The sequence below is a fragment of the Euprymna scolopes genome, chromosome 26 (genome assembly GCF_053919585.1).
Source record: "Euprymna scolopes isolate OS-2025 chromosome 26, ASM5391958v1, whole genome shotgun sequence".
Classification (NCBI taxonomy): Eukaryota; Metazoa; Mollusca; class Cephalopoda; order Sepiida; family Sepiolidae; genus Euprymna; species Euprymna scolopes.
The window spans coordinates 16,623,215-16,640,090 of record NC_136507.1 but is presented as its reverse complement, the minus strand read 5'-3'; the positions used below and the strand labels follow the sequence as shown (position 1 = coordinate 16,640,090).

General features: G+C 30.6%; 1 protein-coding gene across 1 annotated transcript in view; it reads left to right on the top strand.

Annotated features, from left to right (window-relative positions):
* LOC145247929 (complement C3-like) overlaps window positions 1-16,876 on the top strand; it is a 210,974-nt gene that overhangs the window by 192,564 nt on the left and 1,534 nt on the right. The window contains exon 38 of the mRNA XM_080109568.1: window positions 3,282-3,423. Within this exon, the coding sequence (XP_079965694.1) occupies window positions 3,282-3,423 (142 nt within the window). The remainder of the gene's footprint in view (window positions 1-3,281; window positions 3,424-16,876) is intronic.

Here is a 16,876-nt window from a genome sequence, read left to right as displayed (position 1 = left end):
CGGAAATCATAATATTGAATTTCACATGAAAACAACGGTATCTACATATTCCCCAAAAATCATTACGAAAATCGATAAGGTAGAAAAAAAATTTTATTAAAGAAAATAGAATTTGAAGAACACGATCGTGTATGCTTATATAAGACACAAAGGAGTCAATTCAATAGTTCCAAAAACTTGTATATATGTTATTTTTATGTTATTTAATTTTTAGGCGAACAGTTATATTTTTATATTAAACGATTATGAAAAAATCTTAAATGAAAATCAGACACAGAAACACTGTATATATGTTATGTTTATTTTGTTATTTGTTTTGCGTTAGTCACATTAAAAATTTAGAGTTGCTTCCGTTGTTTATGGTTTCGTTTTGCTTCATTTTATAAAATTAAGATGGCGGCAATTTTTCACCTGCTAACACAATTAAAGTTGTTTTTCTTAATAATTCAGTAATATTCAGGTAATTTCGACTGTATAATTTGGAAACTATCATTGTAACTTATTAGAATTGTAAAAAAAAAAAAAAAACATTGTTTTTTTTTTTTTTTATCTGAAAACTCCATTTATCGACTACGAAATGTCATCCCAATTCTGTAGAAGCGCCGATTATGCTTTTAAAACTCATAAAATTATTACTGCTTTTTATTGTTTTTTTTTTTTTTTAATTCATAAAAAGTAAATTTCTGCTTAAGTTGTGCTTTTTTTTCTTTTAGTTAAATTCTGTTTTCTTTTTAAATTTAAATAAACATTACTGAAGTATTACTTATCGATTAGTCACTATTTGGCTGGATTTTTTTCACCCTTTTCACTTTCCTTCTCTTCTCTCTTTCTCGTTCTATCTATTTTTCCTTCTCTTTTCCTGTTTTTCTCTTTTCTTCTTTCCGTCTTGTCACTATTGACTTGACATGATGCTTTAAGACACACACAAAGAATATTTCTTTTCAAAAAAGCAAGAATATGAGTTCTTCGTTGTTTAACAGAATTCCACCTTTTTTTTTTAATTAAAAAAAAAAAAAAAAAAAACGAAGTACCACTTAAATTGTTTTTTATTCAAAATTTGTTCTTTTTTTTATTTCAAACAAAAAAAAAGCTGATTTTGGATTTGTATTGCTGTACACATAGATTCGAAAAAGTTGTCAAAAAACAAATATATAACAATAAATGTTATCAAAGACAAGAGAAGTTACTTTTCTACCTAACTGGATAATTTTTTATGTTTTTATTTAATATAACATGTTTATTCAGCTCGAGAAACATACAGTGTTTACCAATGTATTGGAAAATTAAAAATGGCGCCCGACTCTCTCTTTGACACAGTAAATTTAGGAAAAGGAGTTAAAAATTAAAAAAAAAATATACAAAATACTGTTAAAAACCCACCGAATATATGTCAACCTATGTCACGGTTACATATATTGAGCGAGTTTCTAACAGTATTTTGTCTAGTTTTTTATTTTTAACTCCTTTTCCCAAACTTACCGTGTCAAAGAAAGAGAGTCGGGCGCCATTTTTAATTTTCCAATACATCGGTAAACACTGTATGTTTTTCGAGCTGAATAAACATGTTACATTAAATAAAAACACTAAAAAAATTATCCAGTTAGGTAGAAAAGTAACTTATCTTGCCTTTGATAACATTTATTTGTTATATATTTGTTTTTTGACAATTTTTTCGCATCTATGTGTACAGTAATACAAACCCCTGATTTTTATCCAATTGTTAGAGCCTGACTTTTTGTTTTATTATTTGGTTGGATATTATTTTACTTTCTTCTTTTCCCTTTCCTCCTCCTCTTCCTCCTCTCTCTATTTACCTTTCTTTCTCTTTTCCTATTTTTTTCCTCGCTCCGTCTTGTAACTATCGATTTGTACAGAGCTAGACACAAGGTTAATTTTTAAATTTAATGATGGAACGATTATATTTTTCCCCGATTTAAATTACAATTACAAATTCCGTTCTAAATTTCTGATTCCGATACAATTACTGATTTAATTGTTTTGTTTTATCTCTAAATATTTAGCTATTGTTTTTTTTTTTTCAATTTTCAGATTTTTTACTTATTCAAGCAGTAGTAATAGCACAAGGGAAGACAATTCATGCTTCATTCAAGTAGCGGTAATCACTAGGGCTATGACAACAGCATATTCTTTTCATTGTTTTGACTCTCGAGTGTGTATCTGTTGATATCTTATATGCTTTTATATTGAGTAATGTGGTTCTCGGTTGATTAACTGTGTGACATGTCGGATATATACTCGTGAGTCAAAACAAGAATATTCTGTTGTTACAGCCCTAGTAATGACACAGGGAAAGACAACTTGTGCTTTTTTTTTATCCAATAGTACAGGGTGGCCCATTTAAAAGTAGCCCGATCTCTCTAATCTTTCTCCTAACGACCAACTGACACCACAAGACAAAATGCAATTCTTTTTCCAACAAGATGGCACTACACGTCTCACAGATCACTGACACGAGTTCATGACATGTTTATGGAAGAGAGAACAATAAGCAAAGGGTTATGGCCACCACGTTCCCTGGACTTGTCATCATGTGATTTTTATCTTTGGTTGACTTTAAAACAAAAAGTTTATGCAAATAATCCTCACAATATAGACCCACTAAAGAAGAACATTACCAACGCTATCAGGAGAATCACTAGAGAAGATCTAAAGGCAGTATCTGCAAATGTTGTTAAACATATCCCAAAATGCATAGGGTCCTGGACATGACCTAAAACTATATCCGATGGTGAGGGCCCCAGCTTGCAGGCCTTAGGGAGTGTGGAGCCACCCTTTAATTGCCATTGCTCCCAGGTCCACTCTGACCCGGAGTGGTAGCACCTGTTAGGGTCCCAACTATGGGTTAAATAGATTACGACTTAAAAAACAAATATACTATATTAAAAAAAATTGTTCTTCAAAATCACCAGATTCGGTATTAAATAACCTGAAAAGGGTTGATATGCCGTAAAACAAAACAACCAACCAACCAAAATGCATAGATGTCAAGGGGGAGGACTTTCAGCATCTTTTATAGCACTACAGGCAATTTAAACAATAGAAGAATGTTCCTCCTCTCTACTACATTTTTATGGGCTACTTTTAAGTGGGCCATCCTGTAGTATTAGTAATGTTTGTAGGGTGAGATAATTCATGCATTATTTAATCAGGTGGTGATTGCAGGGGGTAATAATTCATGTTTTACTTGTTTATTTGAATTTTAGTCTTTGTTTGCAAGTTATTTATGAAAATTAAAAGGAATTTTTTTTCTCTACTTTCAGAAACAAATTTTCAGGAATTGGAAAACCACCATGCTATTTTTCAGAGGGGAATGTGTTATTGTCCGCGTGTCAACGTGGGTGAAATCTATTTGGTGATGTCCAACAAGAGAGTTCGGACAATGAACGAGTTCAATCAATTTAAGTAAGTACTCCATTTCGTGACTTGTTGATTTTACTTGTTTATGAATCCGTCGCAGGACAAGTGTACAAACAAATCATCACTCAATTAAGTACTTACTCGATGTTGCTTAACTTTGGCGATCTGGTGAATATGGATGTTTCTATGAAATGTAGCAGTAATTATCAAGATAGAATGAGACTATTTCTTTATATACGACTAACGGTTATACCTGGCGTTGCCCAGGTGTGGTAAGGCGTAGGGTGGGGGAGTAAATCCAAACAATAATAAAAGGGAAAATAAAGAATAAGCGAACGAAAAAAAAACAAAATAGCAGAAATAATAATATAATTAAATGTTAAAATTTTTTTTTTAAAAATCGAAAAAAGACAAAAACAACAACCAAAAAACAGCGAATTCGATGGAAAAATAAAGCGAATGAAAAAAATGGCATAAAGAACCCTGTTTAAATATCAAAACTCCAAAAATTGAAAAAAAAAAAAAAATGTGTGATATGTCGGCGCAAATGTGCAACCTTAAGATAACGACGCTGTCACTATAACCACTGCTCTACGATCGTGCCAGCGAAATAACGTCGTTTTTTTTTTTTATATTTAAACTTAATCAAGAAAGAACGTTTTTCGCGTATGCGTGTTTGGCTAAGTTATCATGAAGGAACGATTTTTTATTACCTTCCGTCATCGCGAATCTTTATTTCTCTAGGAAATAATTGACCGTTTTTTTCTAATTTTCACATATCATTCGACTGAGACATCGCCATTTCAGAGAGTACTGGTTGTAATCCGGTCCGATGCCACTGAGAAAAGTTTTAAGCAGACATAAAAACATACATACATGATGATTGCAACGTCTTGTCAGACGAGTGCCACTCCCTCAGACACTGAAAGTTCATGAGCCCGAAAATGACATATAGTCCTGCCGGCGAGTTCACATGCTCAAGCAGACATGACACTAAAGACGGTCATTGGTATACATACATCTATATACACCCACGCACACATACATATATACACATATCACACACATATATACATGCATAGATACACAATACACATTACGCACACATACATATACATACACACACATGCAAACATACACAACACGGTCATTGGTATACATACATATAAATATATACATGCATACATACATACATGTCTATAAGCATACGCTCATATATACCCATATACATACACAATGCATAATACACAAACATACATATACATACCCACATGCATGCATACACATATACATACATATACAAATACATACATACATATACTTACACATACACATATATATACGTACACATATGCACATATATATACATACACTTACCTACATATACATACACATATATGCATTCATACACATATGCACATATACATACACATACATGCATATACACACATACATGCATACAAACATATATAAATGTATATACATACACACACAAACATATATACACACAGACACATATACATACATATACACATAGATATAAATACATATAAACACACATGTACATATATAAATATACACACACACATACATATATAAATATACATACATATATACATACATAGATAATTATAATGATGGCAAATTAATTGTTACATGCATCCAGCATTTCAGGCGTACACACGTCACAACTTTTTTATCGCCACAGGACTTTTTTTTTTTTTTTTTAATAGACAAATGCCTGAGGGAGTATCTATACAAAGATGATGTTACAGAGTTTTAGCTTTGTACGCCAGCTAAATCTCTCTCTCGGTTCAAAATGTTGACATCCAGCAACAAGCAAGAGCAAGACAACCAGCAACAAGTCAAACTACAGACCAGCTTAATGCGGGTACTGGTCTCCCGCTTTGTTGTTTTTTTTTTTAAATCAGAGATCTGCTTCTCCCAGAGGGACTGCCCTCACCACACCCCACGGGAGCCCTCTCCATCCCACACACACATTGAAATGAACACATGCATACATACAGATTTATGCCAACATACATATGCATGTGCACACACATGCAAACATACACACATAGTAGCACACAAATACGTATATGCATACATATGCATATACATACGTACACATAATACACATGAAGGAACATTCCAAAAGTCTTAAATACTCAATGATCAAGACGACGATGATGGTGATGGGCACGATTAAAAGAAAAAAAAAAAAAAAATGGCACGGATTTACATCTTGTTCTTATTTTTACAAAAAAGTTTCGCTATAAGACTATCACTTTTGAAGTAGAAAATGATGATGATGTGGACAATTTCACACATTATCTATAAATATAAAAGCGAAAATGTATGTATGTATGTGTATTCGCTTTTCCTCGATGTCCACGAAAGGCTTCTTTCAAACAAGCGCTTGCTCGCTTCACAACTTTTTAAAACTTTTTATATCATCTATAAATTGTAATATCTACGAATTATCCACGGAGCTCGCCTCTCTATTTAATTTTATTGACTTTCAAACGTTAATTATTCCACATTTCCCGCATCGGCACGCGTTACATTCGCTTTTCGGTATAAAAAAAGCAAACCTCAACTCTAATCACAGGCCCAGAGCCAGTTTGGTCAATGTCGACTTCGTCATATCAGACTCTAGCTTTCATTTCGCTCCTTGTGAGCGGCTTTTTAAAAACAAACAAACACATTTATTCAAAAATGTCCCGCACAAAATAACGGCTGAATACCTATCGCCGTCACGTCAATCAAAAACACGCACCTGTTTTTTTTAAAAACACTTTACTATTTTCTAACTGCGCGTCGTCAACGCTTCGGCTTTTTTCACATACCACGAAAAACACCCGGGCAACGCCGGGTACCCCTCGCTAGTTTCACAAATAAAATCGACGACGAGTCGAATGTAAACACAGTCCAACCGACATATATTAAGGACGCTTACTCTTTTTTTTTTTTTTTTTTTTTTTTAAACATACATACATACATTCAAACAGACAGGTGAGAATTGTATAATAGAAGAAGATAGGCATTCTGAAAGTAATGTTTCCTATTTTTTATTCTGCCCAAATGGATCAGAAGCGATTGCAAATTGCATTGCTATGATGACTGAACTTATGCAATCATGACCTGAAATTTTCATCTCTCTGTTGCAGGTACTGACGGGGTGAGACTCTTAAGAAAGCAACCTCTGCATCACAAGAAAAACTGCATCATTGAATTTCTGACAAAAGAGCATTGAGAATGTTGGTGACAATGTAGAAAAATGAATTTTGGAGCACAAAAGATCGCTCGTTTTAATGGTACCACTCCTGTCCTCATAGCTCTTCAACTTTCTGAGTTAAAACATAAGTAGGAGGCTTTACTTTTGGAACGATCATCGTATAAAAAAATTATCTATCTCTAAAGTTAGGTATGCATATATGTATATATTCCTATGTGTAGGATTAACTCTTAAACTAATGAACCGATCACTACGAATTGAATCATGGAATATATATTCGAGACCACATGAACAATAATGTGGGCACGCTATTACAACGTTTTTCTTAATAATTTGGACATATTATTATGACGTTGTTCTTAATAATGTGGGCATATTATTATGACGTTTTTCTTAATAATGTGGGCACACAATTTTGACGTTTTTCTTAATAATGTGGGCACACTATTTTGAGGTTTTTCTTAATAATGTGGGCGTATTATCATGACGTTGTTCTTAATAATGTGGGCATATTATTATGACGTTTTTCTTAATAATGTGGGCATATTATTATGACGTTTTTCTTCATAATGTGGGCACATTATTATGACGTTTTTCTTAATAATGCGGGCATATTATTATGACGTTTTTCTTAATAATGTGGGCATATTATTATGACGTTTTTCTTAATAATGTGAGCACACTATTATGATGTTTTTCTTAATGATGTGGGCATATTATGACGTTTTTCTTAATAATGTGGGCATATTATTATGACGTTTTTCTTAAAAATGTGATCCCACTATTTTGACGTTTTTCCTAATAATGTGGCCACATTATTATGACGTTTTTCTTAATAATGTGGGCATATTATTATGACGTTTTTCTTAATAATGTGGGCATATTACTATGACGTTATTCTTAATAATGTGGGCATATTATTATGACGTTTTTCTTCATAATGTGGGCATATTATTATGACGTTTTTCTTAATAACGTGGGCATATTATTATGACGTTTTTCTTAATAATGTGGACACATTATTTTGACGTTTTACTTAATAATGTGGGCATATTATTATGATGTTTTTCTGAATAATGTGGGCATATTATTATGACGTTTTTCTTAATAACGTGGGCATATTATTATGACGTTTTTCTTAATAATGTGGACACATTATTTTGACGTTTTACTTAATAATGTGGGCATATTATTATGACGTTTTTCTGAATAATGTGGGCATATTATGTCGTTTTTCTTAATAATGTGAGCATATTAATATGACGTTTGTTTTTAATAATGTTGGCATATTATTATGGGGTTTTTCTTAATAATGTGGGCATATTATTATGACGTTTTTCTTAATAATGTGAGCATATTATTATGACGTTTGTCTTAATAATTTGGGCATATTATTATGACGTTTTTCTTTATAACGTGGGCCTATTATTATTGAGCACACTATTATGATGTTTTTCTTAATAATGTGGGCGTATTATTATTAAGTTTTTCTTAATAATGTGGGCATATAATTATGACGTTTTTCTTAAAAATGTGATCACACTATTATGACGTTTTTCCTAATAATGTCGCCACATTATTATGACGGTTTTTCTTAATAATGTGGGCATATTATTATGACGTTTTTCTTAATAATGTGGGCATATTATTATGACGTTTTTCTTAATAATGTGGGCATATTATTATGACGTTTTTCTTAATAATGTTGGCATATTTTTATGACGTCTTTATTGATAATGTGGGCATATTATTATGACGTTATTCTTAATAATGTGGGCATATTATTATGACGTTTTTCTTCATATTGTGGGCACATTATTATGACGTTTTTCTTCATAATGTGGGCACATTATTAATACGTTTTTCTTAATAATGTTGGTACATTGTTATGACGTTTTTCTTAATAATGTGGGCGTATTATTATGGCGTTTTTCTTAATAATGTGGGCATATTATTATGATTTTTTCTTTATAATGTGGGTACATTTTTATGACGTTTTTCTTAATAATGTGGGCGTATTATTATGACGTTTTTCTTAATAATGTGGGCATATTATCATGATGTTTTCTTAATAATGTGGGTACATTATTATGACGCTTTTCTTAATAATGTGGGCACACTATTATGATGTTTTCTTAATAATGTGGGCATATTATTATGAAGTTTTTCTTAATAATGTGGGCATATTATTATGACGTTTTTCTTAAAAATGTGATCCCACTATTATGACGTTTTTCCTAATAATGTCGCGACATTATTATGACGGTTTTTCTTAATAATGTGGGCATATTATTATGACGTTATTCCTTATAATGTGGGCATATTATTATGAGGTTTTTCTTAATAATGTTGGCATATTATTATGACGTTTTTCTTCATAATGTGGGCACATTATTAATGACGTCTTTCTTCATAATGAGGACACATTAATATGACGTTTTTCTTATGTGGGCATATTATTATGACGTTTTTCTTAATAATGTGGGCATATTATTATGACGTTTTTCTTAATAACGTGGGCACACTATTATGCCGTTTTTCTTAATGATATGAGCATATTATTATGTCGTTTTTCTTTATAATGTGGGCATATTATTATGACGTTTTTCTTAATAATGGTTGCATATTATTATGACGTTTTTCTTCATAATGTGGGCATATTATTATGACGTTTTTCTAAATAATGTGGGCATATTATTATGACGTTGTCCTTAATAACGTGGGCATATAATGACGTTTTTCTTAATATTGTGGACACATTATTTTGACGTTTTTCTTAATAATGTGGGCATATTATTATGACGTTTTTCTTAATAATGTGGGCATATTATTATGACGTTTTTCTCAAAAATGTGATCCCACTATTATGACGTGTTTCGTAATAATGTGGGCATATTATTATGATGTTTTTCTTAATGTGGGCATATTATTATGACGTTTTTTTTTAATAATGTGAGCATATTATTATGACGGTTTTCGTAATAATGTGGGCATATTATTGTGACGTTTTTCCTAATAATGTGGGCATATTATTATGACGTTTTACTTAATAATATGGGCGTATTATTATGACGTTTTTCTTAATAGTGTGGGCATATTATTGTGACGGTTTTCTTAATAATATAGGCATATTATTATGACGTGTTTCTTAATAATGTGGGCGTAGTCTTGTGACGTTTTTCTTAATAATGTGGGCGTAGTCTGATGACGTTTTTCTTAATAATGTGAGCATATTACTATGACGTTTTTCTTAATAATGTGGGCATATTATTATGACGTTTTTCTTAATAATGTGGGCATATTATTTTGACGTTTTTCTTAATAATGTGGGCATATTATTATGACGTTTTTATTAATAATGTGGACACATTATTTTAACGTTTTTCGTAATTATGTGAGCATATTATTATAACGTTTTTCTTAATAATGTGAGCACAATATTATGACGTTTTTTATGTTTATAATGTGGGCATATTATTATGACGTTTTTTATCTTTATAATTTGGGCATATTATTATGACGTTTTTCTTAATAATGTGGGCATATTATTATGACGTTTTTCTTAATAATGTGGGCATATTATTATGACGTTTTTATTGATAATGTGGGCATATTATTATGACGTTGTTCTTAATAATGTGGGCGTATTATTATGACGTTTTTCTTAATAATGTGGGCACATTATTATGACGTTTTTCTTCATAATGTGGGTACATTATTAATACGGTTTTCTTAATAATGTGGGTACATTATTATGACGTTTTTCTTAATAATGTGGGCGTATTATTATTATGACGTTTTTCTTAATAATGTGGGCAAATTATTATGACGTTTATCTTAATAATGTGGGCACACTATTATGATATTTTCTTAATAATGTGGGCATATTATTATGACGTTTTTCTTTATAATGTGGGCATATTATTATGACGGTTTTCGTAATAATGTGGGCATATTATTATGACGGTTTTCGTAATAATGTGGGCATATTATTATGACGTTTTTCTTAATAATGTGGGCATATTTTTATGACGTTTTTCTTAATAATGTGGGCACGTTATTATGACGTTTTTCTTAAAAATGTGGGCATATTATTATGACGTTTTTCTTTACAATGTAGGCGAATTATTATAACGGTTTTCTTAATAATGTTGGCATATTATTGTGACGGTTTTCTTAATAATATAGGCATATTATTATGACGTGTTTCTTAATAATGTGGGCGTAGTCTTATGACGTTTTTCTTAATAATGTGGGCATATTATTATGACGTTTTTCTTAATAATGTGGGCATATTATTATGACGTTTTTCATCATAATGTGGGTACATTATTATGACGTATTTATTAATAATGTGGACACATTATTTTGACGTTTTTCTTAATAATGTGGGCATATTATTATAACGTTTTTCTTAATAATGTGAGCACAATATTATGACGTTTTTTTATCTTTTTAATGTGGGCATATTATTATGACGTTTTTCTTAATAATGTGGGAATATTATTATGACGTTGTCCTTAAAAACGTGGGCATATTATTATGACGTTGTCCTTAACGTGGGCATATTATTATGACGTTTTTCTTCATAATGTGGGAATATTATTATGACGTTGTCCTTAAAAACGTGGGCATATTATTATGACGTTGTCCTTAACGTGGGCATATTATTATGACGTTTTTCTTAATAATGTGGTCACATTTTGACGTTTTTCTTAATAATGTGGGCATATTATTATGACGTTTTTCTTAATAATGTGAGCACAATATTATGACGTTTTTTATCTTTATAATTTGGGACTATTATTATGACGTTTTTCTTAATAATGTGGGCATATTATTATGACGTTTTTCTTCATATTGTGGGCACATTATTATGACGTTTTTCTTCATAATGTGGGCACATTATTAATACGTTTTTCTTAATAATGTGGGTACATTATTAATACGTTTTTCTTAATAATGTGGGCGTATTATTATGACGTTTTTCTTAATAATGTGGGCATATTATTATGACGTTTATCTTAATAATGTGGGCACACTATTATGATGTTTTCTTAATAATGTGGGCATATTATTATGACGTTTTTCTTTATAATGTGGGCATATTATTATGAAGTTTTTCTTAATAATGTGAGCACACTATTATTATGTTTTTCTTAAAAATGTGGGCATATTATTATTACGTTTTTCTTAAAAATGTGATCCCACTATTATGACGTTTTTCGTAATAATGTTGGTATATTATTATGACGTTTTTCTTAATGTGGGCATATTATTATGACGTTTTTCTTAATAATGTGAGCATATTATTATGACGGTTTTCGTAATAATGTGGGCATATTATTATGACGTTTTTCTTAATAATGTGGGCATATTATTATGACGTTTTTCTTAATAATGTGGGCATATTATTATGACGTTTTTCTTAATAATGTGGGCATATTATTATGACGTTTTTCTTAATAATGTGGGCACATTATTATGACGTTTTTCTTAATAACGTGGACACATTATTATGACGTTTTTCTTAACAATGTGGGCGTATTATTATGACGTTTTTCTTAATAATGTGGGCATATTATTGTGACGGTTTTCTTATGACGTGTTTCTTAATAATGTGGGCGTAGTCTGATGACGTTTTTCTTAATAATGTGAGCATATTACTATGACGTTTTTCTTAATAATGTGGGCATATTATTATGACGTTTTTCTTAATAATGTGGGCATATTATTTTGACGTTTTTCTTAATAATGTGGGCATATTATTATGACGTTTTTATTAATAATGTGGACACATTATTTTAACGTTTTTCGTAATTATGTGGGCATATTATTATAACGTTTTTCTTAATAATGTGAGCACAATATTATGACGTTTTTTATGTTTATAATGTGGGCATATTATTATGACGTTTTTCTTAATAATGTGGGCATATTATTATGACGTTGTCCTTAAAAACGTGGGCATATTATTATGACGTTGTCCTTAATAACGTGGGCATATTATTATGACGTTGTCCTTAATAATGTGGGCATATTATTATGACGTTGTCCTTAATAACGTGGGCATATTATTATGACGTTGTCCTTAAAAACGTGGGCATATTATTATGACGTTGTCCTTAATAACGTGGGCATATTATTATGACGTTTTTCTTAATGTGGACGAATTATTTTGACGTTTTTCTTAATAATGTGGACACATTATTTTGACGTTTTTTCTTAATAATGTGGGCATATTATTATGACGTTTTTCTTCATAATGTGAGCACAATATTATGACGTTTTTTATCTTTATAATGTGGGCATATTATTATGAGGTTTTTCTTAATAATGTTGGCATATTATTATGACGTTTTTCTTAATAATGTGGGCATATTATTATGACGTTTTTCTTAATAATGTGGGCATATTATTATGACGTTTTTCTTAATGATGTGGGCATATTATTATGACGTTTTTCTTAATAATGTGAGCATATTATTATGACGTTTTTCGTAATAATGTGGGCATATTATTATGACGTTTTTCTTAATAATGTAGGCATATTATTATGACGTTTTTCTTAATAATGTGGGCATATTATTATGACGTCTTTCTTAATAATTTCCGCATATTATTATGACGTTTTTCTTTATAACGTGGGCATATTATTATTGAGCACACTATTGTGATGTTTTTCTTAATAATGTGGGCATATAATTATGACGTTGTTCTTAATAATGTAGGCATATTATTATGACGTTTTTCTTAATAATGTGGGCATATAATTATGACGTTGTTCTTAATAATGTAGGCATATTATTATGACGTTTTTCTTAATAATGTGGGCATATTATTATGACGTTGTTCTTAATAATGTAGGCATATTATTATGACGTTTTTCTTAATAATGTGGGCATATAATTATGACGTTGTTCTTAATAATGTAGGCATATTATTATGACGTTTTTCTTAATAATGTGGGCATATTATTATGACGTTTTTCTTCATATTGTGGGCACATTATTATGATGTTTTTCTTAATAATGTGGGCATATTATTATGATGTTTTTCTTAATAATGTGGGCATATTATTATGATGTTTTTCTTAATAATGTGGGCATATTATTATGATGTTTTTCTTAATAATGTGGGCATATTATTATGACGTTTTTCTTAATAATGTGGGCATATTATTATGACGTTTTTCTGAATAATGTGGGCATATTATGTCGTTTTTCTTAATAATGCGAGCATATTAATATGACGTTTGTTTTTAATAATGTTGGCATATTATTATGGGGTTTTTCTTAATAATGTGGGCATATTATTATGACGTTTTTCTTAATAATGTGAGCATATTATTATGACGTTTGTCTTAATAATTTGGGCATATTATTATGACGTTTGTCTTTATAATGTGGGCATATTATTATTGAGCATACTATTATGACGTTTTTCTTCATAATGTGGGTACATTATTATGATGTTTTTCTTAATAATGTGATCACATTATTATGACGGTTTTTCTTAATAATTTGGGCGTATTCTTATGACGGTTTTCTTAATAATGTGGGCATATTATTATGACGTTTTTCTTAATAATGTGGGCACACTATTTTGACGTTTTTCTTAATAATGTGGGCATATTATTATTACGTTTTTCTTTTTGATCACACTATTATGATGTTTTTCCTAATAATGTGGCCACATTATTATGAGGGTTTTTCTTAATAATGTAGGCATATTATTATGACGTTTGATGTTTTTCTGAATAATGTGGGCATATTATTATGACGTTTTTCTTTATAATGTGGGCATATTATTATGACGTTTTTCTTGTTAATGTGGTCATATTATGACGTTTTTCTTGATGTGGGCATATTATTATGACGTTTTTGTTAATAATGTGGACACACTATTATGATGTTTTTGTTAATAATGTTGGCTTACTATTAGGACGTTTTTCCGTATAATGTTGCCACATTATTATGACGTTTTTCCTAATAATGTGGGCACGCTATTATGACGTTTTTCCTAATAATGTGGGCACACTATTACATTTTTCCTTATAATATGGGCACACTATTACGACGTTTTTCTTAATAATGTGGGCACAATGTTATGATGTGTTTCTTTATAATGTTGGCACATTGTTATGACGTTTTTTTTAATAATGTAGACACACGTTAATAATGTTCATCTTAATAATGTGGGCACACTATTATGACGTGTTTCCTAATAATGTGGGCACACTATTATGACGTTTTCCTAATAATGTGGGCACACTATTATGACGTTTTTCGTTGTTATGTGGGCACACTATTATGATGGTTTTCTTAATAATGTGGGCACACTATTATACCGTTTTTCTTAATAATGTGGGCACACTATTTTGACGTTTTTCTTAATAATGTGGGCACACTATTATTATGTTTTTCTTAATAATTAGGTGACATTATTTGATGTTTTTCTTTGTAAACTTTACCACTTAGAAAGTTTGCTCCCTAAACTCACTCCCCCCACAAAAAGATTTTAAAATTGACAAGATAAAAAAATTTAATAGAAAAGAATTGAGTGCTTATTGTTTATGCTTATGTAACCGCGCTATTTTTAATAGTATTTTAAAATTAAATTCAAGTTTTATGATATTTTTTTATTATATTGTTAGGTAAAAGTACAGAATAATTACAAAACACCCTCCCCATGTTAAGAATGGCCTCCTAACTAATAACATTATTAATGTAGCACGGTAACATAAATGCATTAGTACCAAGAATTGTTCTATACCTACGATCTTTTTAATTATATTATGTAAATAGAAATTTTTCCTGGACCAATGTGCCTGTCCAAGGTAAACTTTTAAACTTATGATAAATTATGGGATATATATTTTAAGCAACATGGTGAATAACGTGAGCACATTATTATTTATCTTTTTTATTGTAAGAGTGTCTAATTCTGAAACTGCACCTTCTGCTCTCACCAAAAATTTAAAAAAGAAAATTAAACTTGGTTGATATTAATGCAGATGTTTAAATGTAAAGTAAACAAATATCTTGCTGTTCAACTCACCATAGTTTCCTGTTAGACACAATCCCAAATAGTAGCTCCTTATGTTTCAATTGGCAATATGCTTTGTTTGGGGGGTGAAGAAGAGTAAAAAACAAAAACTAATGCTATCAATCAAACTTTGATACGTCGTCTAGGACCACTCGGCCATATATCACTAGGACATAGGATGTGTCCTCGTGACATATGGCCGAGTGGTCCTAGACGTTGTATCAAAGTTTACTGTTACCCAAAGGTACTGAGTTCAATCCTGAACGAAGGCAGTGAAAAGTAACATTCAAAACAGAGAATCAGCAACTATGTCCCAGAGCCTAGCTGGAGTCCGAACACGGTACCCCCATAATAATAATAAAGGGTTGGGTTCGAGACTTGTATCGAACTGGGGAACCGTTTCGATACAAAACACCTGATGAAGGCCAGAGGGTAAAACGGCCGAAACGTTGTGACTATAACAACCAAGATGAGGAAGTCAGTCCGACAATCTCAATAAACAATTTCCTTATTTTGACTTTTTTTTTATGAGCGATTTAAATTAAGTGAAGGTTAAATTTTTATTTAAAAGTAACAAAAATTCCATTACAATTCTTGAATTTAAAAAAAAAAAATCTTCTTTTTATTTTTTTAACGGTTTAAAACTCCTTTAATTCAAACGACAATTTTAGATGCTACAAAACCAACGCAAAAAACATTAATAACAAAAAAGGAGCTGACGAATTGCAGAGTGAAATGTTTTGACAGCCTTTTTATGAAATTAAGTTTATAACATTAATTGTGCATGCGCTAATAATCGATACTTTCTTTAGTTTTAAATAACTATAATTTACAATGTCATAGCAACTGTGTAATCATGGCCACAACGGTAAAAGGGATCGGTTACTAACTTCAGTTATGCGAGTTAGCACATGTCATTTTTTTTTTTTTTTTTTTTTTTTTTGCTTACAAAATTTGGCTTCCGATTTCATTTCTGGCTGATGGCACCCACTTGTTTTATGTCCCCCCCCCGGCTCTCACAATTTTTTTTTTTATGACCGGACAATAATTTTTTTGTTTGTTACCAATTGTTTGTTATTCAACAAAAATATTTAATCATGAAACTTACCCTACAATGATTTTTTTCTTGATCTGAATTATAAAAGTTTTGTAAAATTGTCCACTAATATTTCATAACTAGCTGCTGCACCGCATCGGTACACACAACGCCAA